The sequence below is a fragment of the Rhineura floridana genome, chromosome 21 (genome assembly GCF_030035675.1).
Source record: "Rhineura floridana isolate rRhiFlo1 chromosome 21, rRhiFlo1.hap2, whole genome shotgun sequence".
NCBI classification, from domain to species: Eukaryota; Metazoa; Chordata; class Lepidosauria; order Squamata; family Rhineuridae; genus Rhineura; species Rhineura floridana.
Window position 1 is genome coordinate 11,523,317 of NC_084500.1, and position 26,793 is coordinate 11,550,109.

Here is a 26,793-nt window from a genome sequence, read left to right on the forward strand (position 1 = left end):
TCGCCTATCTGGCCGATGGCCACTCTAGGCGACGTACAAGGCAGTTAAAACACAATATAATAAAATACAATGATACAATATAAAACAGTGTAAAAACAATACAGCAGCAACCAATAACATTAAAACAGGATAGGAGGCATTTCAATCTCAGTAATTAACCCTCCCCGGTTATGCTTGTATATCTCCAGGGTTGTAGCCAATGCTACTCCTACTCAGAGTATGCACACCGAAAACAAAGGACATGACTAATTTGGATCCATTAATGTTAATAGGTCTACTCTGAGTAAAAGTTAGTTGGCTACAACCCTGCATTTACACATTGGATGCAACAGTTGCATAGGACTTACTTGCTCAGGACTGTGTCAGGGGAAGAGAGTTCAGCTATTAAGGTGCGGGGAACCTGTGCCTCTCTAGACGTTGCTGAACTTCAACTCCCATCAGCCTCAGCAAGCTTGACCAGCATAAGCTGTTAACTTCGGAGCTGGCAACTGACATGAGGGAATAAGCTCACAACTGACTGCATCTGCGGTGTAGTGAGTGTCAGATTAGTATCCTGAAGGCACAGGTTCAAATCTCCCCTCGGCAATGAAGTTCACTGGATGACACTGGATCACCATCTTCCTACCCTGCCTTACCTCACAGGGTGATTGTGAGACTAAAATATGGTGTATGTAGACCACCTTGAGCTCCTTTGGGAAACTGGAGTAAGGATAGTAATTAGCAGTGAGACAGGCAGATTCTGATGAGGCTCCATGCACAGTGGGAAGTGGATGTATCTGGGTCTGCCAGATGCCTGTGCATATTACATAGGTTATATATGCATAAGCCAAAACTGCACATTTAATTCTCAGATTTAGTAATTAATTTTGTTATTTATTAATGTAATGAGTTGCCTAGTGTTTTTCACAGAGAAAGACACATTTGAATACAGCAACAAAAGATTTGAGGGCAATTGAGCTTCAAATAAACTCATATACATAAAGCAGCCAATACTGAAAAATCACGAGGACGAGCATTTGCTTTGGGAGTGTGAACAAGGTCTGTGAGCCAATGAGCCAATGTCTACCAAAGTACCCACTCTCTGAATTTGGTATTAGCTTCCTTTTTGCAAGTGATCCATCTTGGAGGATGGTGGCTCTTCCGTTGTGAGCTGGTCCACTTTACGTGTGTTTTTAAAATTTTATTTAAAAACATTTTTATACCGCTTGATTATAAATAGAATCTTGAAGCGGTTTCCAAAAAATAAAGTGAACGCTAAAATTATTAATAAAAGATGGAGTTTAAAACAGGAATCAAGAAAATTAAAAAATAATTAAAATCTACAATAAGCTTAAACCAGATTGAAAAATGTGTTGATGTCTGCATGTGCAGATAGGTTTGCCAGAACAAAAATGTTTTTAGCAAGCACTGGAAAGAGTATAGCGAAGGCGCTTGCCTGATGTCAATTGGCAGGGAGTTCCAAAGTGTTAGCGTTGCCTTGCTAAAAGATTGATTTCTTTCAATTGCAGAATGAATATTAATGTAGCATCTGTAACAGTGCCAGTTCTGCCAGTGCCAGTTATACACTCAGCTTATAAGGTGCAAGACCCTTTGGACCAAAAGCGTTTTTATTTTCTTGTTTTATAAACGTAGCCCCAATAAACCCAGCATGCACGGGTGTGTGATTTCCTTCTCCTCATACAAAAGTTGGGTGACTTCTTATTTATTTTTCTTCCCTTTCTCTCTGTAGCAGTCGGATAGGAGTTCCTGTTCCTTTCCCTTCCTTTATGGGGTGGGATGTGATGTCTCTGGTGGTGGAGCTAATCAAATTTCTCTTGACCATGAAGAGACGATGCGCTGCATCCCAGGAGCTACACTCCGAAAAGGCAAGGGGAGCTTCTGCGTGGTAAGTAATAGCACTGTGAGTGATGCCATACAGAGCACTACTAATTAGTACTGCTGTCTCTTGGCTGTGTTTTATGGCTTAGTTCTCGCTGGGCTCTAAGCTTGCGCCTGTGTCGTGGTCTGGTTCAACACTAGATTCCACGGAGGAAGTGACAAGGCTGGCTGGAGGTTGCTTGGACCATGGACAGCCGAGTGAGCAATGTGCTGCACAAAGACTGGGAGCAGACGGAGGCCTTGTATGCCTCTCTCTCTAGACTACCTCCTCCCACCTTCATTTTATTTATTTATTATTTATTATTATATTATTATTATTATTATATTATATTTATTAGTCGCCCATCTGGCTGGTTGACCAGCCACTCTGGGCGACGTACAACATAAAATACATTGAACATTAAAAGTTAAAATTTAAGAACCCAACAGTAAAACTTAACCCATTCCAAAGGCCTGCCGGAAAAGCCAAGTCTTCAAAGTCCGGTGGAAGCTCATCATAGAAGGGGCATGGCGGAGATCATTTGGGGGAGAATTTCATAGGGTGGGGGCCACTATTGAAAAGGCCCTCCCTCTGGTCCTCACCAGCCTAGCTGTTTTAACCGGTGGGATTGAGAGAAGGTCTTCTGAGGCTGATCTTGTTGAGCGGCATCCCTGCCGATGCTGGAGGCGCTCCTTCAGATAGACTGGTCCAAAACCGTATAGGGATTTAAAGGTTAAAACCAACACCTTGAATTGGGCTCGGTAAGCAACCGGTATCCAGTGCAACTCCATTAACACTGGAGTGATATGGTCCTGCCGGCGGCTGCCTTTGATCAGACGAGCCGCTGCATTCTGTACCAGTTGCAACTTCTGGACCGTTTTCAAGGGTAACCCCACGTAGAGCGCATTACAGTAGTCTAGGCGAGAGGTGACCAGGGCATGTACTACTGGTGGGAGCTGATGGTTGGGAAGGTAGGGGCGCAGCCTCCGTATCAGATGGAGTTGATACAGCGCCGCCCGGCTCACAGCCAAAACCTGAGCCTCCATGGACAGCTGGGAATCAAGGATGATCCCCAGGCTGCGGACCTGGCAAACAAACCCCATTAAGCACCAGGTCTATATCCCCCAACCTTCCCTTGTCTCCCACAAACAGTACCTCGGTTCTGTCAGGGTTCAGCTTCAGCTTATTCCTTCCTATCCAGCCACTCACCGACTCCAGGCACTTGGACAGGGTTTCTACAGCCAACCTCGGTGAAGATTTAAATGAGAGATAGAGCTGCGTGTCATCCGCATACTGATGACACTGCAGCCCAAATCTCATGATGATAGCCCCCAGCAGCTTAATATAGATGTTAAACAACATCGGAGAGAGGATGGAACCCTGTGGTACCCCGCAAGTGACAGGTCAAGGGTCCGAAACCTCCTCCTCCAGTCCTACTCTTTGGTACCTACCAAAACATAGGTAAACATCATAAACTTCATAAAAAGACCTTAAAATACATTAAAACAAAACAACGTTAAAAACATTTAAAAAAAGCTTTAAAAACATCTTTTTTTAAAAAAAGGGTTAAAAACATATTATTAAAGAAAATGTATTAAAAAAGTTCTAACACAGATGCAGACTGGGATAGGTCTCAGCTTAAAAGGCTTGTTGAAAGAGGAAAGAGCCTGAAAGAGCCAACCCTCTGGCCTGAAAACATGCCCTGCTCCTCCATTCCCTAGCCTCCCTTGTGCTGCGCTTCTGGTGCCGCTGCACTGGAGATGTGTGGTGGGAGGTATTTGGTTCTTTAGGCTCAGGAGGAGGTGTCCATGAGGGTCCAGGCTGTGGCCCTGTAGGCCCTGGTGGTCTGGGAGGTTCCTCTGGGAGTTCTTTTCCAGTAGCCTCAAGTGCAATAATCAGCCCTGAACACTAACCTGGCTCCTCATCTGGCTCCTGCAGCCTCCTGTGTTCAGATCATTGCTGGATACATGGATCATAATAGTCTTGGCTTCTCTATTGGACTTGGATATTTAAGACATGGGGCCATCCAGGTGTCTTGACTACAGCTCCCCTTTGCCTCAGCCAGCATGGTCAGAGATGATGGGAGTTGTAGTCCAAAGCATCTCTAGGTCACCGCATAGGCTGTCCCTACTGTAGCGAGTACATTCCTTACTGACCCTAATTCTGCCACTGGGGTGTTTGGAAGTTCTGCCTGGCTTTCAGGATCTGCTGGGGCTAGAAATGGAAACTGTTGTGTGGCAAGTCGGTCAGAAATTGCAGCTTGGAACATCTTCCTAGCAGTGAAGCGTCCTCACCCAGGCTGCCATTGGACCCTCCTAGACCGAAGGGCTATCAAGAGCTTTCTGTTTAGACTGGGACCTTCTCTGGCTCTGCTGTGTGTGTGTTTGTTCTACTCAGCTCTGACTTCTGGCTCTGAGTCCTTGGCTCAGCGCCTCATTCAGATAGGAACAACACAGGAACCTAGGAAGCTGCCTTACACTGAGTCAGACCCTTGGTCCATCCAGCTCAGTATTGTCTACACTGACTGGCAGCCGCTCTCAGGTTTTCAGGTAGGGGACCTTCCCAGCCCTACCTGGAGATGCCGGAGATTTATTTATTTCATTTCATTTCGTTCGTATTCTGCCTTTCCTCCAAGGAGCTCAAGGTGTCATGCATGGCTCTCCCCCCTCTCCATTTTATCCTCACAACATCCCTGTGAGGTAGGTTAGGCTGAGAGTCAGTGACTGGCTCAAAGTCACCCAGTGAGGTTCATGGCTGAGTGGGGATTCGAACCCTGGTCTCCCAGGTACTAGTCCAATACTCTAACCACTACGCCACACTGGCTTGAACCTTTAACTGGATTGAACCTGGAACTTTCTGCATGCAAAGCAGATGCTGTACTATTGAGCTACGGCGTCTTTCCTAAATCTGACATCAGCTGAGCCGCCTTTCCTTACTTTTCTTTTCCCAGACCATTGTGGGTATTCAGTCCTGGGAGGGTCTCTTGGGGATGGGCTGTAGTTCAGTGGTAGAGCATAGAGAATGCCCCAGGTTCAATCCCTGGCATCTCCAGGTAGGGCTGGGAGAGACCCCTGTCTGAAACCCTGGAGAGCCGCTGCCAGTCAGTGCAGACAGTACTGAGCTAGATGGACCAGTGGCCTGACTCAGGATGAGGCCACTTCCTCTGTTCTACTGAATGCAAGAGATTTTCAAATCCCAGGAGGATGAATGGCTGAGCATGTAAGCCTGGGTTCTTGCCTTTTCCACCTTAGCAGAGCAGCAGAAGTGCATTATTGCAACCTGCACTGAAGAAACCAGCTTATAGAGCCTGAGAAATAGACCCTCCTTTTTTGGCTCGGTGGCCTTTGTGGCACAAAGGTATTTGGGAGGGTGGCAGCAGCCTGCGTGGCTGCCCCATATCTAACGGCAAGGATGGGGAGCCTGTGGTTCTCCAGAGGTTGTTGGACTCCAGCTGCCATCAGCTCCAGCCAGCATGGCCAATAGTCAAGGACGACGAGAGTTGTAACCCAGCAACGTCTGGAGGGCCGCAGGCTCCCCACTGCTGATCTCATGTGAAAGAGACCTAGATTCCTTCGTGCTCTGCAGATATCCCTGAAGTTCTCTCAAATGTGTTTACGGAGAGCAGTAATGATGACTAACTTGGCCAGTCTCCTCTCTTCCAAGGAAAGCACTGCAGGCTGCAGCGGGACGCCGATATGTCGCCAAGCCCAGACCAAGCTGGAGGTGGCCCTGTATATGTCTCTTTGGAGTCCCGACACCGAGGCGGTGCTTGTGGCGATGTCTTGTTTCCGGCACCTCTGTGAGGAAGCAGATATCAGATGCGGCGTAGACGAGGTGTCGGTTCACAACTTCTTGCCCAATTACAACACCTTCATGGAGCTTGCGTCTGTGAGCAATATGATGTCAACAGGTGAGAAGTGGGAGAGAAGGTCCCTTTATCATTCCGTTACAAAAATGCTGTAAACTTTAAAACAATAAAAGAGGAGGATGGAGTATACGTTTAAGTTTGGACTGAATTTTGCCTTAAAATGTATTAAACAAAAGCAACTGCCTTTAAAGTAAAGTTGTTAATCCTTCTATGCAGCTGGAGTCACAACTGACCTCAAAAAGTATTACAAATATGAAAAGCCTTCCATTCTAACCTGTGCTGCTTCAGACTCCACTCCTCAAAACGAGGGAGGCGATAACTCCAGGATGTTCAACCCCTTCCTCTTTTTTGGTGTTGTTTTTGTTTACATTGAAGGTTTCACTAACATTAGCATTGAGGTCATTTAAATCCCAATTCAAGTGAATGAGGAAATGAAATGGGGCCCATTCAAAGTATTGGTCCTAAGCAACCCCAAGGACAACTCTCACTTAAGCCAGCACAAGAGCTTGTTGTATATCTATGCAGTGTGTTAATTTTGAAGAGGTTGTATGTTGACTCCAAAATGCATGGTTGAAGTATTGCGTCTGTGGAATGCCACAGGAATGAACGCTGAGGTCATTCTAAGGCTGGGACCTGGGGTGCATAATTGTTCCCCTGTGGCATAAACAACAATCCTTCATACTTTTATTTCTTTTTACATTAAATTGGAGTAGCTGCTATTTGCATTGGTTCTTACTGTGACTTAATTTGGATCTATTTGGCACCATCACTTTGGTAAGAGTAGTGCTTTTTACAGGTAGAAACTGCTGCGAATACATAGCTCAAATACTTCAATGAAATCTGGTGAGGTATGGGGAAGGGGCCTTAGCGCTGTGGGTAGAGCATCTGCTTTGCATGCAGAAGGTCCCAAGTTGAACCCCCCAGCATCTCCAGGCCCAGCTGGGAGAGACCTCAGTCTGAAACCCTGGAGAGCGTCTGACAGCCAGTGTAGGTACTGCTGAGCTAGGTAGACCAACGAACTGACTCTCGGTATAAGCAGCTTCCCAAATTCCCTTTGCAGAAAGAGACCATAGCTCAGAGACTCCAGCCTAGAACCCTGGAAAGCTGCTGCGAGTCAGTGTAGACAATACTGAGCTAGATGGACCAAGTGTCTGAGTTGGTATAAGGCAGTTTAGTAGGATTACTGTGCCTCCTTCGCATGTAGAAGGTCCTGGGTGAAATCCCTGGCATTCTAGACAGGGCTGGGAAAGACTGTTGTCTGATACCCTGGGAAGCCACTGCCAGTCAGTGTGGTCAGTACTGAACTGGGTGGACCAATGGCCTGTCTCGGAATAGCACAGCTTCCTATGTAAGGGAATTGAAAGTTTCATGTTGCCCTTTTGATTATTTGAATTTGTAGCTCATCCGGTGACTTTAAAAAAAAAGGTATTCTTTTTTGTTTTTTAAAGATTGGCATCACTTTCAGGGCTTATTGTGCGGAAGCAAATAATTTTAAAATGATGCATTAAAGCCCGTGAACCAAAAAATGCAGCTGCAAAGAGTAAAGGGCAATTTTTGTGTTTAAAAGATAAGCATTAATGTAGATACGTCTCGCCAGTCTTTTTTGACTAAGGATCTTCATTGGTAGGGCAAACTCGCATGATTAATAAAGCAACCTTTTTAAAACTTGAAAATGTACTGAATTTCTGACCACATGGCTTTAGGAAGAGCGGCTCTCCAGAAGAGAGTGATGGCATTGCTAAGGCGAATCGAACATCCGACGGCAGGTAACACTGAGGTACATTATTTCGTTTTTCTTGTACAAAAGTATTCCTGAATAGCACTGTGTTAAGCCTGACCGCTTCCCAACAAATGTTTCCAAGTGGTATACAATGAAGATATTAGAAAAGAGAATACCTGATGGAACGCCTCTCCTGACACGAACTCCTCTCCAGACACAATACCTGATGGAACGCCTCTCTCGACATGAACCCACTCGTACACTACGCTCAACATCAAAGGCCTCCTCCGGGTGCCTACTCCGAGGGAAGCTGGGAGGATGGCAACAGGGGAGAGGGCTTCTCAGTGGTAGCCCCAAATTATGGAATGATCTTATGATGAGGTGCGCCTGGCACCAACATTGTTATCTTTTCGGTGCCAGGTCAAGACTTTCCTCTTCTCCCAGGCATTTTAGCATGTGTTTTTAAATAGTTTTTTTAAAAATATGTTTTTAAATTTGTATATTTCTATATTTGTTTTTAATGTTTTTAATTGTTGTAAACTGCCCAGAGAGCTTCGGCTATGGGGCGGTAGACAAATGTAATAAATAAATAAATAAATCATATAGATGCAGAAATTTAAAAACATCAAATTACACAAATTCAATACACATTGTCAGATGGCCGACTCACTCTTCTGGGAAGGCCCTCTGAAAAACATGTTTTCTGTAGCTGCCTAAAGGCAAGAATTTGTCTAATTTCAATTGTAAGCTGATTGAAGAGAGCGGGAGGCACAACACCAATTTACTTATTTCAACTATTTATATACCACTTAACACCATTGTTTCTAAGTGGTGTGCAGTAAAGTTAAGAAGATCCAGTGAAAATAAAAAATGAGTTCAAACTAACCATAACATTGGAAAACTTACTTAAAATGCCTGCTGAAATAAAAAGGTCTTCACCAGGTGCTATCTGGTATCTTCTGGAAGATTTGTAGGAAAAGTTTTTTTTTCTTTTGTTGTGTTATAGGCTTGGGAAGATACACATTTAAAATGGGAGGCAGCTACAAAATTGATCCTCAACTATCCAAAGACTAAAATGGAAGATGGCCAGGTAAGGCCTTTCAGAAGTACCTTCCAGGTCTTGTAGGGGTGGGGAATGTTTGGCCCACCAGGTGTTCAAATTTGGCCCGCAAGGCCAGTTTCCCCAAAGCATGCTCACCTGCCCCACACCTGATGGCATCCTGAGAGGAAGGGCGGGATATAAATTTAACAGACAAATAAATAAAATAAAATGTGTTGTCAGATGTGGGCAGGTCAAGAAGACGTGGCTGCCAGTGCACAGTCAAGAGACTTAAAGCTCATGGGTGATGGAGCCAAAGCCTGCTGGACCAGCTGTGTGTGGTGCTTTGGAGTCCCACTTTTGGGACTTCTAGGTGCCCGGTCACCTGGTGTCATTGTGATGTCAGGTAATTGATAGGTGAGGAGCCCGGCTGCCCTATCAGATTTGGCCTGTGGAGCCAAAAGGGTTTCCTGCCCCTGGTATCGTCCTTCGGAGAATCAAGCTCAATAATAGTCTCCTTGTCTGTGCTGGCCCATGCCGCCAGAATCTGGGTCCCTGCCTTCTGCTGCTTTACAGTTTGCTGTCATCTAGGCTTATGATACTTTGTAAAAGCCAGATGGCTAGATTTTTCTTCAGAACTGTCTCCAGTTCCCACCCCTTCAGTCATTGAGCCTCTTGTGACATCCATCGCACTGTCTTTTGGAGAAGGAGGATGGCAGTTTGCTTTGGGAAGCCCTAGTAGCGTAGTTTGCTTAATTTTATTTTTACCTGCTTTCCAATAAAATTCCTGAAGCACTTTAAAAAAAGAAAACCAGGAAAACCAATGTTGCAATAGCACAGCAGAAGCACCTATAAGTAAATCCATTTCTGAAGGGATAACAAAACTGAAAACAAGTTTTACTTTGCCTCCAGAAAGGCACTAAAAAGCTTCCCAAGGGATGCCATCGCAAAGCCTCATGAGGAGCCCTTGTGGCGTCCATATTGGACCAGAGTTCTAATTTCTGCTCAGGGGTGAGCTCTCTGGAAAGCTTGGGCAAGTCTGTGTCAGTTTCTTCAGTTCCTTTCTTTAAAATGGGACTTCTGATGTCCTAGGGTTGTTTTGGAATTATTGCTGGAAAGCACTGTGCTCTTGGGAATGAATAACCAAATGCAGATGAGTGTTTTGAATTCTGCATCATTATAGTCTCTTCCCATCCCCCGTGTGCAACTCTTTCCAGGTTGCCGAAAGCCTTCACAAGACCATAGTCAAGAGGCGAATGTCCCACGTCAGTGGGGGAGGCTCCATAGACCTTTCGGACACGGATTCTCTGCAAGAATGGATCAACATGACCGGCTTCCTATGTGCGCTTGGTGGGGTGTGCCTGCAGCATCGCAGCAGCGCAGGGTTTGCCACCTACAGTCCCCCCATGGGCCCCGTGAGCGAGCGCAAAGGCTCCATGATATCCATGCTGTCGACAGACGGCAACGTGGAGACCCCTGTGATCAGGTTCATGGATCGCTTATTGTCTTTGATGGTCTGCACCCACGAGAAAGTGGGCCTGCAGATACGGACGAACACTAAGGATCTCATGGGCCTGGAGCTGAGCCCTGCACTTTATCCCATGCTCTTCAACAAACTGAGGAACACCATCAGCAAGTTCTTTGACTCTCAAGGGCAGGTAAAGGATTGTGCTTTAATACAGGGGTGGGCAACCTTTGGGGAAGGGCTACATACTTAGTATCATTGGAGGCTCCTCTAGGGCAAATGGGGCACTGCCCCACCAACCCAGTCGTGATTCCTTCAAGCCCACCTGCTTCTTACATCTGGTCCAGAGGGCAGCCCTAGCTGCCAGCTTCCTCCTCCTCAATTTCAGTGTTGTCTTTATTGAAGTCAACAGGGAGAAGGATTGAGACAAAACTAGAATGAGTTGGATCTGCCTGTCATTGACTCTGGTTCCGCCTACTGTTGAGCTCCCTGCCTTCCGCCCCACCACTCCACCTTCCCCTTTAAACAATAAACTGCAAAAATATTTGTATATCACAATATCATAACAAAGGTCAAAGCAGTTTACAACAGTTATATAGTACAATAAAGGCCACACAAAAATGGAAACAGTTGACCAGTAGACCATTACAAAAAATGTCCAGGTTTTATGGCTTGTTTGTATGTCTGGCCAGAAAACTTAACTACAACAGTTTGCTTCTATACAGGTCTTGCTGAATGACACCAACACCCAGTTTGTGGAGCAGACCATTGCGATTATGAAGAACCTGCTTGATAATCATACTGAAGGGAGCTCAGAACACCTAGGGCAAGCCAGCATTGAGACCATGATGCTGAATCTTGTCAGGCAAGTTAGCCCATTCTTAGTTGTTGCCACCCAGCGGTCCAAGTGATAGGCCAGTTCCCTGCCTGCTGCATGAATGGGGCTCTGTGGCTCTCCAGATGTTTGTTGGACACCTGCTCCCATTGCCGCTAACCAGCAAGGCCAGTTGTCGGGGATGGTGGGCGTTGTAGTCTAGCAACATCTGGAGGACTACAGGTTTTCATCCCTGGTGTACTGGTTCTTTGGAAAGAGATCCAGCCAGGGCTGTTGCAGGGGCACACCTCCAGGCTGAATCTCCCATCTGGATATCTCGTGGTTCAGGTACCAGTTTAGGTAAGCCTTAACTCTTGTTGTTGTTGTTGTTGTTGTGCTCTGTGGCCTTCATTTGTACAGCCACAGTAAGATGGCTTACTCCCAGCATTTAAGGTAGGCCTGTGTATTTATTAGAAAACTGTCTCAAACTGGGGGTTTGTTTTGAGTTTCTTTTGGCACGTGATTGCTTTGAAGATGTCCACAGGATGTTCCAGTCCTTGGAAGGGTATTTAACCTAGATGCTTGGGTTTGTTTCTTCACAGATATGTGCGTGTCCTTGGGAATCTGGTCCATGCAATTCAGATAAAAACTAAACTCTGTCAGCTTGTGAAGGTAATGATGGAGAGGCGTGATGACCTTTCCTTCTGCCAAGAGATGAAATTCAGGTGAGGGTTGCTGTTGTCTTAGTAAAAAATGCTCTGTGTAGATTTACATTGGGCTTTTCTTGGAAATAGTTGATTAGGGTGGGCTATTATTTATTCATTACAATTTATCCTGTCCTTCCTTCCAAACAGCTTAGGGTGGCATATGTCACTCCCTCCATGCGTTTATTTGATCCTTTCTCTCTTTTTCCCCCCACCTGCCCCTTAAATTAGTGGCCATCACTGTATCCTGTGGCAGTGAGTTTCATGGGCTGTTCTTCTTGTGCTTTGTTTTTGTCCCAGCCTCTGATTTTCCCCATGCTTAGCAGTGGGAATTGGGGAAGGGTCACAGCTACCTACAGGACTTCTCAGCCTGCTTTTTGGACAAGCAAAACCTCTCAGCACACCAGCAGGATCTTGAGCACTGCTTGAAAACTCCCCAAGACTAACAGGGCTGACATCTAGATGAGAAACATGGCAGAATATGAGAAGTGCATTTAATTTGATTTAATTTGGGATAACTTTGTGTAGCCACAGATCATTTGAAGCTAGAAATAATCTATGCTGTTAACACAGAAATGATGAAACACTGTACAAGCCCATTATCCACCAACTAGAGTGTGTGTGTGTATGTATAATACTTTTATTTAAATAATACAGATGTTACACGTGCCATACAAACTCTAAATGATAATACAAGTATCAGTAAGAATATCATATAATTGAACACATCCTAATATATAAACCTTTCAATATTCTTATGATATCTTAATGCAAAGCCATTAACATCACAGTTCTATTTTGTCATATCTTTAAAAATACGTGTAAAATAGCTATCTATTTTTCTTAAATATAGGAATATCTTTAAAACCAAATATTTAAATATTTCTTTCTAAAAATGTATAAACAGACATACATTAATTTTCTTTTCAGCAGCAAGCAGCCTGACCTTAAATCTAGTATAATTTTTTTTTATGCATAACATTATTTTATATATACAGTTAAAATGGAATGGCTTCAGGTCTGAGTGGGCCCTGTGAGCAAAGTGTCCTCTGTTGGTCCCCCGTCTCTGTCACTGGATCTTGGCAGGCTTTTCTGCCGACAGTGAGACAGAGCTGCAGGTAGTGCTGACTAGATGAGTCTAGACCAGTGGTTCTCAAATTTTTTTTGTTTGCGGCACACTGTAAAATTTCGTGTACAAAATTAAAAATATATTAATATATTTTAAACTATGAATAAAAATAAACTATAGAAAACTATTACTTACCCTATACAAATGGGTTTCTTCTCATTTTTAAAATATACTTTCATAATATTTGAGGCACACCTAGCCACCTCTTAGGGCACACCAGCATGCCTGGGCGCACTGTTTGAGAATCACTGGTCTAGACGCTCGTTATGTTTTCCACGAATGCTCCAAGAGCAACACTAAGTCAGAGGCATTGTGGGAAATTAAAAGGCTGGCTAGATTCAACTGCCTGGCTCAGCCTGGAGTGCTAGGCCAGGGGAAATAATTAAGCTGGCTAAGAACACAATGCCTGCATGTTGAATTCCTTGACGATGCCTCGGCATAGGTTGTGGGCCCAGCCCTCCCATTTCTAGCACAGACATTGGCAGTGGTGAGGGAGTCTTTGATAAAATTCCACAGAAGTTGATTGTTCATCTTGTACTCAAGATGGTTATTATCAATTTTTTTTAAAGTTGGCTTTCAGTCGCCACAACATGACAATATTTTTGCTGCTGTTGCTTGTAGCCATTCCAGTTTCTTTGAAACACTATTAAGCCTTACTCTTTCACTGTTGACGCAGCAGCTCCTCCTGTGACCTGGTGGAATGGAGGGCAAGGGAAGGGAGGGTTGTGAAGTGTTGGGAAGGACAAGGCAGTTGGTGCCAGTTGGAGGGAGAGAAGGAGCTGAGGAGAGAAGAGAGTCCTGTGGGAAGAAAGGAGGAGAGGAGAAAGCAAGTGGGCCAAGACCTCAGACACGAGGAGAGTGAACGCAAGCAGCAGAACCACTAGGGCGAAAGGATCCTTTTTAATGACAGAATTTTGAGGTATTTAGCCAGCGACAAGATGACAGGCACACTTGCCTCTAAACAAGCAGTGCTTTTAGGTTGGGCTTTGTGTGGTGGTTGGTGTCAGGCAGGAGTGCGGAGCCCTTGGCCCTCCAGTTGTTGCTGGAATACCAACTCCCATCCACCCCAACATGGCCAATAACCAGGAATGATGTAGTTTAGCCCTGGAGGGCCAAATGTTTCCCACACCTGGTGTAAGGTATCATTTAAATTGAGTGTTTTTAAAAATACGCTGCCTTGTTTCTGCTTTAGTTTAGCACAACTTTGGTTTTCAAATCTTCTGTAATACCACATTTTAGGAACAAGATGGTGGAATATCTGACAGATTGGGTTATGGGAACATCCAACCAGGCAACAGATGAGGATGTGAAATGTCTGACAAGGTAAGAGAGGCTAACATGTCACTTCAAAACCTCAGAAGAATGGTGCTTATCTTTTGCAAAAACAGTACAGTGAAAGAACAGGTTCAGAGGAGGGCAACAAGGATGATCAGGGGACTGGAAACCAAGCCCTGTGAGGAGAGACTGAAAGAACTGGGCATGTTTAGCCTGGAGAAGAGAAGACTGAGGGGAGATAGGATAGCACTCTTCAAGTACATGAAAGATTGTCACATAGAGGAGGTCCGGGATCACTTCTCAATCGTCCCAGAGTGCAGGACACGGAATAATGGGCTCAAGTTGCAGGAAGCCAGATTTTGACTGGACATCAGGAAAAACCTCCTAACTGTTAGAGCCATACGACAATGGAACCAATTACCTAGAGAGTTAGTGGGCTCTCCAACACTGGAGGCATTGAAGAGGCAGCTGGACAGCCATCTGTTGGGAATGCTTTGATTTGGATTCCTGCATTGAGCAGGGGGTTGGACTCGATGGCCTTATAGGCCCCTTCCAACTCTACTATTCTATGATTCTATGAAGAGTTAAAGGTGTTCTGTTAGTAGCAGGTGAGTATTGGCTGCTTCAGAGGAGTCTGCTCTTTCCCACTCACCCTAAGATTGGGTGGGTGGGTGGGTGGAAGAAAAAGAAAGCTGGCTAAGAACACAGTGCCTGCATGTTGAATTCCATGAATGTTTGTATAGCCGAAGATGTCTCAGCATAGGTTGTGGACCCAGCCCTCTCGTTTCTAGCAGCCTGTATAAATTGGCAGAGAAGACGACAAACAAACCAAAGTGAAATAGCCCAGTAGGGAGCTCCAAGTTCTTTCGTGCTGACTTGCCTGTGATGGGGGAGGGGGGAAGGGCCTTTTCAGTGGTGGCCCCTCATTTTATTTATAAATAAGTAAATAAAAATATTTATATATCTCCCTCTCACAAAACACATGTGCACATAAGTAGAACTCCCTCCCTACTGAGATGTGGCTGGCCCCATTTGTGCATTATTTTAGATGGCTAAGATCCATCTTTTTCGGTGGGCGTTAAGAAGGGAGACCCAACTGCTGCTGCCGCCATTAGTAGTAGTTCATTGATTTATTGATCTGTTTTTAAAGTGTTGTGTTTATGGAGTTTTATGGGTTGTATCCAATTTGTCCTACATAAGAGTAGACTCACTGAAATTAATAGGCATGACAAATTTAGGTATATTTTCAGTGGGTCTCCTCTGAGCAGGACTTAGTTGAAAACGATCCTGGATTTGTTTTTGTTTTTTACCTTGTCGTAAACTGCCCTTCGGCTAATGGAAAGGGCAGTATATCAGTAATTTAAATAAATAAGACATCCACAGGTCTGGACAGTGTCAGGCGACATGCAGAAGGGGGAAGTTGCATGGGGAAGATCTGGCCAGTTGTTTGTGGGTAGCAAGGCCAAGGACAGGGAAGAAGGAAACAAACAAGACAACGGAGATGTGGTGGCTTAGGGGAGCAAAGCTCTAGTCCTTTTGCAGCTGGGACCCCCAGAATGCCATAGAACCTGAGAAGTGCCTCTTGCAGGTGGGATCAGTGTGAAGGGGTGCACCTTTTCCATTTTAACAATGCTGTCTTTGCTGTTTTGTGCAGAGATTTGGACCAGGCGAGCATGGAAGCTGTGGTCTCTCTTCTTGCGGGACTTCCACTGCAACCCGAAGAAGGAGATGGAGTTGAACTGATGGAAGCTAAATCCCAGCTGTTCCTTAAGTAAAGGCCTTTTCTAAACCAGCTAGAATTCTGTTACACTTGGGCAAAGCTGGCATAGCATCCTTGTGGAAGTCATTCAGGCAGCAGGTTCTAGCCCTTAGGGCTTACACAAGCATAACTCAGTGATCCCTCTCTCAGGGTCATCCATTTAATTGCTTCTCTGCAGTGAAAGGAGATGGTGTCAAACGGGCTCTGTTTCTTTTTCTTTAAATCAGACCCTTGGATTTCTGGCTTTGACAGTACTTGAGAGTCTGTGCTGCTTTTGACAAGCTTTGTGAGAAGCTTTTAGATATATGCAGGATCACAGGTAGCCACTGAGCAGGGGTTAGAGCCTGGGAAGTCAATCTGGGAGGCAAGCCAATTAGCTCTATTGTCCCAGTCCGAGGAGAGCCAGTGGCTAGCTTAGGTGGGTGGACGGAGGTGCCAACAGGATTTTCTGGGTCCAGTGTGCTGTCTGGGGATTGGGCCCTCCAGTCCACTCACAAAAGAGGGTGCATATTTGCTTATTCTTTTTTCCCTATGAAAATTTGTATCCTCTTTTGCAAGTGGGTCTGAGGACCCCCCAAAATAAATCAGTGTACTTAAAAATTATTGTTATTTCTTCAGTTTATTATCCATCCTTCACCATAAGGTCCCTGGGCGGGTTACAACAATTTAAAAATTAAAATAGTTTAATAAAACTCATTACAGTCACAGGAAGATGTCAGTCAAACAATGTCAATAGTGAAATATTTCCCCACAATTGTATTCCCATATTAGAAACAAATTAAGTTTCTCTTCCTGGAGAAGGGACTTCTTGGTTAAATTTGAAGCTGTTTTTTGCGCTTCTACGATGTCTGAATGACTATATTTTTCTCTCCAGTACTTACCAAAGCTGTTGCTTCACTCATTGGCTAAAAACATTGAAAGGTGGGAGCAGGCTCATTTCTCAGTAATTGGTTAGAAAGGTGCCTGTATGTTTTGCTTTGTATCTCTCATTCTATAAAGACTTTATAGAGACTTTTTAAAAATGAAAACTCGGAGTTCTAGCGCCTTGCCAGTGCTGGGCCTGGAACAAGAGTACCCCCTGTATCCCCACCCTTTTGGTGGGTCTGTTCAGGGAAACCTTCTCTTCTGAAAGAGTTGCTTCAAGCCGTAGCTCACCACACAGGGCAGCCATACATGATGCTGGGGTTTCATGGTTTTGCTGCTCCCGGGAATGCAGACACTAATTTACTTTAAGAATGTATATGCTACTCTTTGATGGAAAATATTTTCAGGGTGGCTTAGAAGTAAACTCACTATTATGCAAAAAACCTTGCAGTTTAAGAACGTACCTACAGCCAACAAATATTTCTATCCAACTTTAAAAAGCAGGGAAATTTGGCAACTATAGTGTGAATGCACCAGGGGAGCAGCAGGCCTGACCTCTTCTCTGAGATATTATACTGCCCTGATCAGGCAAGCCCAGCAGCTGTGAGTCTGGCTTTTAGAACACTGACAGTTGGTTCTTACTGGGCATGCCTGATGTTATAATAGACTTCAGTGCAAAATTTCTTAATTTAATTAAAAATTGACCAGGCATTTTTTTAACTTTTAAACTACAGAAGATGAAGGTGAGAGTATGGGGCAAGGTCAGTAATAGGATTACAGGTACTCTGTGAACATGGCTGATTTTTAATGAATTTCAACAAATTATGAGAACTCTTGACAGAAAAAAGTCCAAAAGGGGTCTGGTTTTCTCTCTCTCTGTTTTTACACTTTGAACTCTCTATTCTTTCTGACTGTTTTGTGTATCACCACGAAAAGTTAGAAGGTTGTTAAGGAAGCTTTTCTGAGTTAAGGTCTAAAAGTTTTGTAAAGCTTTGTTTTGAAACAAGCTTATGGGAAGCATCAGGATGGCATGGGGGTGTTTTCAATTTAACGTTGCAGAATGTGAAAAATCCCTGCAGACTATAGTCTGCAGCCACTCTCCTGGCTGTATAACCAATGAAACATGTACTAGGGCAGCAATAAAATAAAGCAGCAGATAACAGAAAATAAAAGATACAGATGAAATTGTGGGAAAATATAAAGGTCTTCTTGTGCCAAAAAGGGATGAGGATAGGTGCCAGGTGAGCTTCCCAGAGAAGCAGATTCTGCAGGTGGGGCATACTGCAGAGACATCTTTTGGGGGATACATTTGTTTGTCTTTTGTCCAGGAGAGATCAGCTCCTTGTATTTTTAAAAAACTGTTTCCCAGAGAGATGATAGCCTTTACTTTTTGCCTTTAGGTACTTTACCCTGTTTATGAACCTCCTCAATGACTGTAGTGAGGTTGAAGATGAAAGTGCACAAACGGGCGGCAGAAAACGTGGGATGTCCCGAAGACTGGCTTCCTTGCGACACTGCACTGTTCTGGCTATGTCAAATCTGCTCAATGCAAATGTGGATAGTGGCCTTATGCACTCAATAGGTAAAATGGGTGGACATCACCTTAGCTGTGTGATGATTTGCACATACTATGCAGTACAGGACTTTTCCTGCTAAATCTTTCTATTTGCTGACAGGATTGGGATACCACAAAGATCTTCAAACAAGAGCTACGTTCATGGAGGTCCTCACTAAAATCCTGCAGCAGGGCACAGAGTTTGACACCTTGGCCGAAACTGTATTGGCGGATCGGTTTGAGAGACTGGTGGAGTTGGTCACCATGATGGGTGACCAAGGAGAGCTGCCCATTGCTATGGCTTTGGCAAATGTCGTGCCTTGTTCACAGTGGGTAAGATGAATTTTATTCTTGGTTGCTCTTGAATGGTCTTTAAATCAACGCATGCTGGGTGTGAGCAACTGGTCATGTACAACCCTCAAGGCTTGTTTATAGATACTGATTTGAAATTGATTGTTACTGATTAAAATTGCTTGCTCTTGTTCTGGCTGCAAAGGGGAAGGTTATAACTAGAGAGACAGAAAAACAGAATGAGAGGCATGCTGGGGATTTGCACAGCTTAAGCTGGAGTTTGCTGCCATCAGAGTGTCACATGATAATGTAATGATAGGTAAGATTCCTATTCCTGAGCATAGGAAGCTGCCTTTCCTGAATCAGATTGTTTGTCCTTTTAGTCTGGTAGTGTCCACACTGACTGGCAGCAACTCTCCAGTGAGAAGTATTTCCAAGCACTATTTCCTTAGGTCCTTTTTTAACCAAGCATGTGCTTTGTCACAGAGTGGTGCTGTTCTTAATGTCAGTAGGTTTTTCCTTTTTCATGTGCAGATTTACACTAGAATATAGGAACAAACCATTAGCTGATATGAGCAGAAGGTAGAAGCAAGCTGCTGTGTAGTAGTTGTTGTTATAGTGTCAGCTTATACATGGTACTTTACACACAGATCTCTACCCCAAGCGACTTACAAACTAAAATGGTCGCGGAGGAAATGGAGGCAAGGGTAGGCAGGGGATGAATATGTTACAATAAGGCTTAGTTACAATAAGGTGGTATTATCAACTCAGTGGTGGCTGGTGCCCATTGGGACTGGTAGGGCGGAAGCCAGGGAGGCCCACAGTAGGTGGCGCTAGAGCCAATGACAAGCAGAACGAACTAATTCTAGCTTTGTCCCCATCCTCCTCCCTGCTGAGTTCTGGCAAGGGCAGCACTGAGGAGGAGGAGGAAGCTGGCAAGCCTGGGCCATCCCCTGGGCTGGTTGTAGGTAAGAAGGCAGGTAGGCTGGGGCTGGCTTAGAGCAGGCCGAGATTGCTAGGTCAGTGCCTGATTTGTTGTAATAGACCAGCCTGCACTGCCTCTACAGCTACTTCTAGGATCCACAGAACCTTGTGTGTGAGCACAGAGTGCGCTCTGCTAATGGGAGGGAGAAGTTCCCAGTGTTTTCCAACTCCAGCCCTTTGCACTGCATTAGTGCCCCCCTTCTCCAGTGACCCACTTTGGGAGGGTTGCCTGGGTCCTGAAGTGGCTTGGGGTGGGGCTGGGGGTGGTGGTGAGGAGGTCGAATTGTTTTGCTCATTGGATGCTGCACACACAGCCCCTTTGGCTCTTGCTGCTGTTATTCACACGTCAACATAGTGCTTTGTAGAGTAACAGAAGCGAATGACAAGCCCCTTCCCCAAGAAAGAGGGGAAGGGAGAGGTAAGAGCAAGAAGGGATAGATCCAAGCAGATGCCATTGCATGCACTTAGGCTTCATCAGCTGGGAACGATGACTGGGGTTTAAGCCGCAGTTTTACAGAAGAGACGGGTTTTGAGCTGGGCTTTGAAGCCAGCAAGATAAGGGGAGAGGTGGCAGAACGGCAGATATTGTTGAAGTGAGTTCCAGGCCTATCACAGTTCGGCCATGATTGTATGGCTTTCTTCTTCCCATCAAATCACATCCTGGAGAATATTTAGCATCATTTTTGTGCTGTTTTTGAAAGGATGAACTGGCTCGTGTACTGGTCACCCTCTTTGACTCCAGACACTTACTCTACCAGCTGCTTTGGAACATGTTTTCTAAAGAAGTCGAACTGGCCGACTCAATGCAGACGCTCTTCAGGGGAAACAGTCTCGCTAGCAAAATAATGACGTTCTGTTTTAAGGTAACGTTTTGATCTTAAGAAAATCTACAGAGAGAGAAATGGGGCAAAACGTTAACCCAGAATACAAAATCAGATGGCTTTAAAAGATTTCTAGTGTTCTGGTGCCCTGTTGCAGTTGTGTTGTTGTCAGATTAAAATTGCATCAGCACAGACTGTCTAAATTTCATGGCTACAATGCCAACAGAGTGGTTATGTGGGCTGCAGTGTTAATTGATTTTTAGAGCCATTACTTCTAAAACTTTGGAGCATTTAAAGAAGTGCCCTGATTTTTCTAGGACAGCACATCTAACCATTTTTTAAAAATCCAAATAACTGCAGATTCCAAGCATCTTACGCGTTGTGGAATAAGCCTTTATAGAGTAGAGTCTCTCTCTCTGTCTCTTTCTCTGTTCCAAATTTTGGAGGGCCCCCAGGCCCCCTCTTTCAGTGTGGTGCCCATCTCTGCCTTTTGTACCAGCTGTTGCTGCTTCTCACCACTGCGATCTGTTTGCTTACATGCAAGAAAAAAAGTGTGAGTGAGGATGCCAGGGGACAAGAGACCCTCTGCCCAAGGTGTGGGCCTTGGCAGGTGCCCAGCTGTGCTGGCTCTGAGCAGATGCATGCACACACCTATAGAGAAGAAAAGTGTAAAAACTATGGGGTCCAAACGCCATGAAATGGGAGCAGTACACCCTGTGACCATGAAGGCAGAATCCTTTCTTTTCTCTCTCAGTAGAGAATGCCTCTTCTGTCATTAGCCTAGTATGACCTACAAGTGGATTATCTTCAAAACAGGGTGTGTTTTTTTGGCTTCGCAATATTGAGTTGCGTCCAGCGTTAGCACACTCAGAGACAACCTGTTGGAATGTATGGGCATGACTAACTCAGATCCATGGATTTCAATGGGTCATATCCAACAAGTTCTTCTTAGAGTAGATGTATTCAAAGTAATGAACCTAAGTTAGTCATGTCTATTAACATCATTGGGTCTATGCTGAGTAAGACTAGCATTGGATACAACTCAACTGATCTATTCTGAGTATAATGTAGTTGGATGCAATTAATTATATTCATTCATTTGTGTGTGTGTGCACAGTTTTGACAGAAACTTGTATGATTAACCAGATCTTCTAACCGCCATGGTTATGCATGCAGATTCTGGGTCTATGTGCAAAGCAACCTTCCCAATGGAGCAGTGCTCTTGCAGATCAATCAGCACTGCAGAACTCCTCCATCCTGGTGCACAGTTTGGTTTCAGAAATGGAACAAATGGATGTAATTGAATGCAGTGATTGTAGTATTCCTGACTCAGGGGTCTGTTTTGAAAGAAGGCCTATCTAGGATGGTGAGAATTAATTGAGAGAACGCAACATTTTAAAAGAAGGGTCGTATCGCCCATGTGGTTCCCTGTGCCTTGAGGCTCATGTAATTTCCCCTGCTCTCTCCCATGGCAGCCGGTGGGATGGAGCTAGGCAGGAAACAAAGTGAAAACACGACAACGGCAGGAGTGGAGGCAAGACTCGCTATGTGCCATGGAAGGTGAACAGGGGAACTCGTGATAGAGACGCCAGTTTTGGTAGCAGCCCCATATCTTCATACTCTCTGCAGCCTTATTAATGTATTAAAGTAGTGATAGAAAATTTTTAAAAAATCCACAGCGCTGCTGCTATATTTTAAATTACACACATTTGAAATTACCTACTGGATTAAATTCTCTTCTGCAGGTTTACGGCGCAACCTATCTACAGAAGCTTTTGGAGCCTTTGTTAAGGACCGTGATTACATCGACTGAATGGCAGCACGTCAGCTTTGAAGTGGACCCGACAAGGTTTGAATCTGGGGAGGTGGGAAGGGCACAGAGGGGAGGGGGATAACATCTGCAAGATTTTATCCACTCCCCGCACACAAGCACACTTGTTTGGGGGAAATTTTAAATTTTGTCCCTTTAAATCCAGGATGGGCATCCTGTGGCCCTCCATATGTTGATGGACTACAACTCCCATTATTCCTCATTGTTGGCCACGCTGGCTGGGGCTGATGGGAGTTGGAGGCCAACGGCATCTGGAGGGCCACAGTTGTCCCTCATTCTTGTTTTAGACCTGTTCTTTTTCTGTAGTCCTGGGTTTCACTAAGAACCAATTGCCCACAGGTGGTCCCCCCCCCCCCAAGTAGGACTTGCAGTAGCAGCGGACGCTACATGGTCGTACTTCTGACACCTTCTGACTTTTGAAGGGGGACAGGACATGGGAGCTTATTCTCTTCTGCTTCTACCCCAAGCCCGTTGTGATCATTCATTTATTTATTATTTATTTTATTTAAAATTTATTTTATTTATTTATTTATTTATTAAATTTATATACCGCCCGACTAGCAATAGCTCGCTGATTTCTATCCTGCCCTTCTACCCTATAATAGGGCACTCAGAGCCGCTTACAAAAATAAAATCAAACAGGTATGTAATAAAATTCATCCTCTTATACTGAGGTGGGGAACCTCTGGCTCTCCAGATGTTGCTGAACTACAACTCCCATCATTCCCAGCAAACATGACCAGTGGTAAGGGATGATGGGAGTTGGAGTCCAGCAACATCTTGGACTGCACCTCCTTGGCTACCCTTGCCATATACAGAGAGCTGGAGACCCACAGTAGGTGTGCTGCAGGCATAGGGCCTGTTCTGCTCAGACTTGTTTCTTTTTGGGTAGATTTGGAGCTCTCTGGCCCCTTTGTTCTGCTTCTGAATCAGGAGGGAACGTGCTGTTGTGCTTACCCTTCTCTGTGTCTCATTATTAATAACCTGTTTTTAAGTTAGAAATTTGAATCCTTAGTTAATGGCAAGCTGTGCATCTTTGATACGAGTTTTCTGTTGCTTAGGGCTCCCAAAGCAGATTACAATTAAAATCCGCACAATAGTAGAATAGAATTAGGGAAATGTTGCGCTGTGTGTGTGCGTGTGTAGTCCCTTCCAGTCCTTGGTAATAAATTGTAAGTGCCAGGCTCCTAACTCCAGAGAGGAGGGGGCAGAAAACTGTGAATGGTCTCCCAGTCTGACTGATGGTGAGGAAGCCAAACCCTCAGAAGCAGCCCCTTCGTGCCATCTGCAGAGCCATCTGTCGCTTGGTAGTTGGTGGTACCTTTCGGGTGCCAGGCGTTGGGGATAAATGGCTAGACCAATCCCATCTGCTACTTGGAAGCTCTCCAGCATTGTAGCTAATGATGATCAGGAGGAAGCACAGCTGTAGTTTGTGCAGGAGCAGTCATGTGCCATTGGTTACAATGAAGCTAGTTAGCTTGGCAAAGCCTTGACAGGCCTGTCTTGCAGGTTGGAATCCACTGAAAGCCTTAATGATAACCAGCGGAGTCTCCTCCAGATGACGGAGAAATTCTTCCATGCCATCATCAACTCCTCGGCAGAGTTTCCACCCCAGCTTCGAAGTGTGTGCCATTGTCTCTATCAGGTATGCCTGAGTCTGGCAATGCTTTGTTGTCTGTTTTGCTGGACAGTGTTAAAAAAGGGATAGGGAACCTGAGACTCTTCAGTTGTTGTTGGACTAGAACTCCCATGTACCTTAATGGTTGGTTATGCTGGCTAGGGCTGATGGGAGTTGGAGTCCAGCAATGTCTGGACACCCACACTTTCCCATCCCTGTGTTACAAAGATGAAGAGTCCTTCTGTTCCAGCTTCATCAGGCCCATTGCCTGTGGAATAATGAAAGAGGCAGAGAAATGTTGTGCCCTTTCAAGGCAGAGGAGGAGGTAGGCTTCCTTAAAGAAGAGAGATGGGCAACTGGCTCAGGAAAGTGTAAACTCCTCTCCTTTCTCCTCGCAATCTTTGTTTGTCTATCTGATCAATGCATTGCTTTGAGGTGCGGGCTCTATTTCCTCCCCAACTTACAGAGTAACAGGGCTGAGGGTTGATGGGCCACCTCCCTAGCCATGGTTAAACCAGAAAGAGCTGTTTAAACCATTTCAGTGCCTGCAAGGGCAGTACTAATAACTTTCTTTTAAAAAAAATGATGCTTCCATTATGTTTCACTTCTTCGGAAGGGAAAAATTCATACATCACGAATTCCACCTTTGTTGTTATCTGGAGCTCCCTGCTACCTTTTGCCGAGGCCTTGATGGATTGCATGCTGTTGTCACGACATACAGAGCACCACCTGTGTGCTGTATGCATGTCCAAGACGCAGGAATTGTGTCTGCTCTCCCTACGCAGAACGTGAGAGACGAACAAGACTTTCACGGAGGTCTCGTCGTTCTCCTGGGACTGCCCACTTGAGAATGCTTGAGAAGTGGGAGGTGGCATCCTCTACACGGAAAAGCTGCTTGCACACAGAAAAACAATAGATCAGTGAAAGACTAGGCTACAACACCCCTGTCAGTAAGTTCTCAAAAGTTTAGTAGCTTGCAAAATAAATAAAATACAATAAAATTACTAGCCTGCTAAGGGGCTTTTCAGGAACAGGGCCCCTTTTTCAGCCTGAGGGGCCACATACCAGTGCTGGGCAAGGCCAGAGGCAAAAGTGGGCGGAGCCACTGATATCACTCCTACCTTTATGCAATAGGCTACATTCCAGCCACACAGAAGTGAAAGGTTTCTGCACATTCACGGATCTCCCTTTTCCCGGCAGGCAGGCAAGAGGCGTTACCACAGTTTAAGAATGCATACCAGCCAGGCAAAAGCACTTGAGGAAGATGCAGAGCAAGGCTGGTAAAGGGGGGAGTGGCCTAGGAAGAGTCCCAAGGGCCATACTGAGAGGCCTGGAGGGCCGCATTTAGTTCCCCACTCCTGCAAATAGTGCATGGGTTTTTGCATAAGAGATGTGGCAGGAAGGGGCATAAAAGAAGAAATTGCTGTAAGGTATGCTGGAGGCATGGAAGCGAGGCGTTTGGAGCCATGCACAGCCTTCCACTTGCTGGGCAGGAATCATCAGCTTGCCTCCAAGCAGCTTCCCCTCTGACCGTTTATGCTGTTCCTTCAAAGCTTTGCAATATTAGTTAACTGATTCCTCCCCATCTATGACTGAGAAACCAGCCTTTAGTGATGCCAGTGAAACTAGGACTGTATGTGTACTGCTGGCTTTTATTTTTAAAGCTGCTTTGGGAGGAATGTTGGTAATTTTAATGAAGAATCTTGGTTAAATTCTTACTACAGTATAAGCTTCTCCCCCCACCCCAAAGATGACAGTGATCAAATAGGGAATAGATTTGGTTGTTTCCACTGTCACTCTGGATAAAACTCCCGGGATGGAGATGGTGTTGGGGAGAAACGTCTGTGATTAAGTCCACATTTTTTACTGGAGACACGTTACATGTGGGCTTTGTAAAGCAACAGAAGGTAAACCCACCTATGTATATATGTATGTAGAGACTGTAAGTCATTTTAAATCATGTTTATCTTAAATTGTTGTAACCTGCCCTGGGACCTCAGGATGAAGAGTGTGTGATGAATAAACAATAATAATACTTCATCAAAATGCCCTTGTACACTCATCTTAATCTTTGGGTAAAGAACATAAGTGCCCTCCTTGCCAAATAAATAGCAGATCTGACCAGCCAATAATAGTCCAGTGCATGGAACAATAGCCGAGTCTGCAGTTTTTCCCATTTTAGAGGCATCTCAAGCCAAATTGAAGAGCGTGTAATGAATTTTGTTAATTGAGTTTACAGTCAAGTGACTGTGAAGTTTTAAAAAAATGCCATGGAAAGTAATGCATAATCAAAATTAGTTCTCTCTTGGAGATGGACTGTTAAAGAACTGCTTCTAAGATGATTCTGTTTCTCCTGTTTTTAACCAATTACTTACTTACACCTTCGCAAGGTGTAAACAGTATTTTCTCTGAAGGTTCTTGGTGCATTGTGGGACATGTGATTTCTGATGCTGTAAAAAAACTTTCTATTAGTTGTCAGTAGTGAGTGAGCACATTCGGAATTAGTTCTACTGAGTGGGGGAGGGGGCCAGAATTTAACACAATCTCAAACCTCCTGTGAAATATTGGTCTGGCTTGTGTTAAATTTGCTGCTAACCTTCCTTGCCAGTTGTTCTGAAGCAACATTTTCCACCAGAGTGCAGAGGAATCAGTTTCCTCTTCCTCCCAGCCCAGTTGATTGAATTAGAGGCATCCCAGGCAGGAAAGAATGCTCCTGTTTGTGCTTTGGAGGATCCAGGCCTTCAGGGTGAGGCCTGCTGGCATCTTTTCCCAGCCACTCATCCCCCCTCCCCCCCCTCCAAGGGTAAGCTTGCCTTGAAATGGGGAAGAGCAGTCATGGCGAGGGCTGAGCCACGCTTCCCAAACAAATCCCCCCCCCATGGACTCAAAAATCAAAAAGACCTGTGCTTTCCCCCCCAATAACTGTCTGAGGGAAAAAATGAATTATGTGATGAGCTGGTGAAGCTTGGTCATCACTAATCATTGGTTGCAACTGGAGGAATTCAGATTTTTTCCCTGATAATGGGGAGGTGACCACATATGTTCTTGCAGAAGGAAAGCACTTGAAATTTGTGCGCCAGTTTTAAGGCAAGCCTATGCATTGCCTTGAGCCCCCTCTTCCTCCCCTGGCCTCTTAAGCCTTACAACCTGCTCTTGCCACATTCCTCTTGGATAGGAAGAACCCCTGATGCAACTTCC

General features: G+C 44.9%; 1 protein-coding gene across 7 annotated transcripts in view; it reads left to right on the forward strand.

The window, feature by feature from the left end:
* The window catches only part of NF1 (neurofibromin 1), a 233,138-nt gene that overhangs the window by 49,736 nt on the left and 156,609 nt on the right, over positions 1–26,793 (forward strand). For all 7 annotated transcript variants that reach the window (XR_009759857.1, XR_009759856.1, XM_061605006.1 and 4 more), the window contains exons 17-30: positions 1,730–1,885; positions 5,522–5,768; positions 7,430–7,503; positions 8,453–8,536; positions 9,703–10,143; positions 10,676–10,815; positions 11,367–11,489; positions 13,837–13,920; positions 15,527–15,643; positions 17,896–18,077; positions 18,172–18,383; positions 20,027–20,188; positions 21,892–21,995; positions 23,487–23,622. Coding sequence is in view for 5 of the 7 variants with exons in the window: in XM_061605006.1 (XP_061460990.1) it covers positions 1,730–1,885; positions 5,522–5,768; positions 7,430–7,503; positions 8,453–8,536; positions 9,703–10,143; positions 10,676–10,815; positions 11,367–11,489; positions 13,837–13,920; positions 15,527–15,643; positions 17,896–18,077; positions 18,172–18,383; positions 20,027–20,188; positions 21,892–21,995; positions 23,487–23,622 (2,262 nt within the window). In the remaining 2 variants the exon portion in view is untranslated. The remainder of the gene's footprint in view (positions 1–1,729; positions 1,886–5,521; positions 5,769–7,429; positions 7,504–8,452; positions 8,537–9,702; positions 10,144–10,675; positions 10,816–11,366; positions 11,490–13,836; positions 13,921–15,526; positions 15,644–17,895; positions 18,078–18,171; positions 18,384–20,026; positions 20,189–21,891; positions 21,996–23,486; positions 23,623–26,793) is intronic.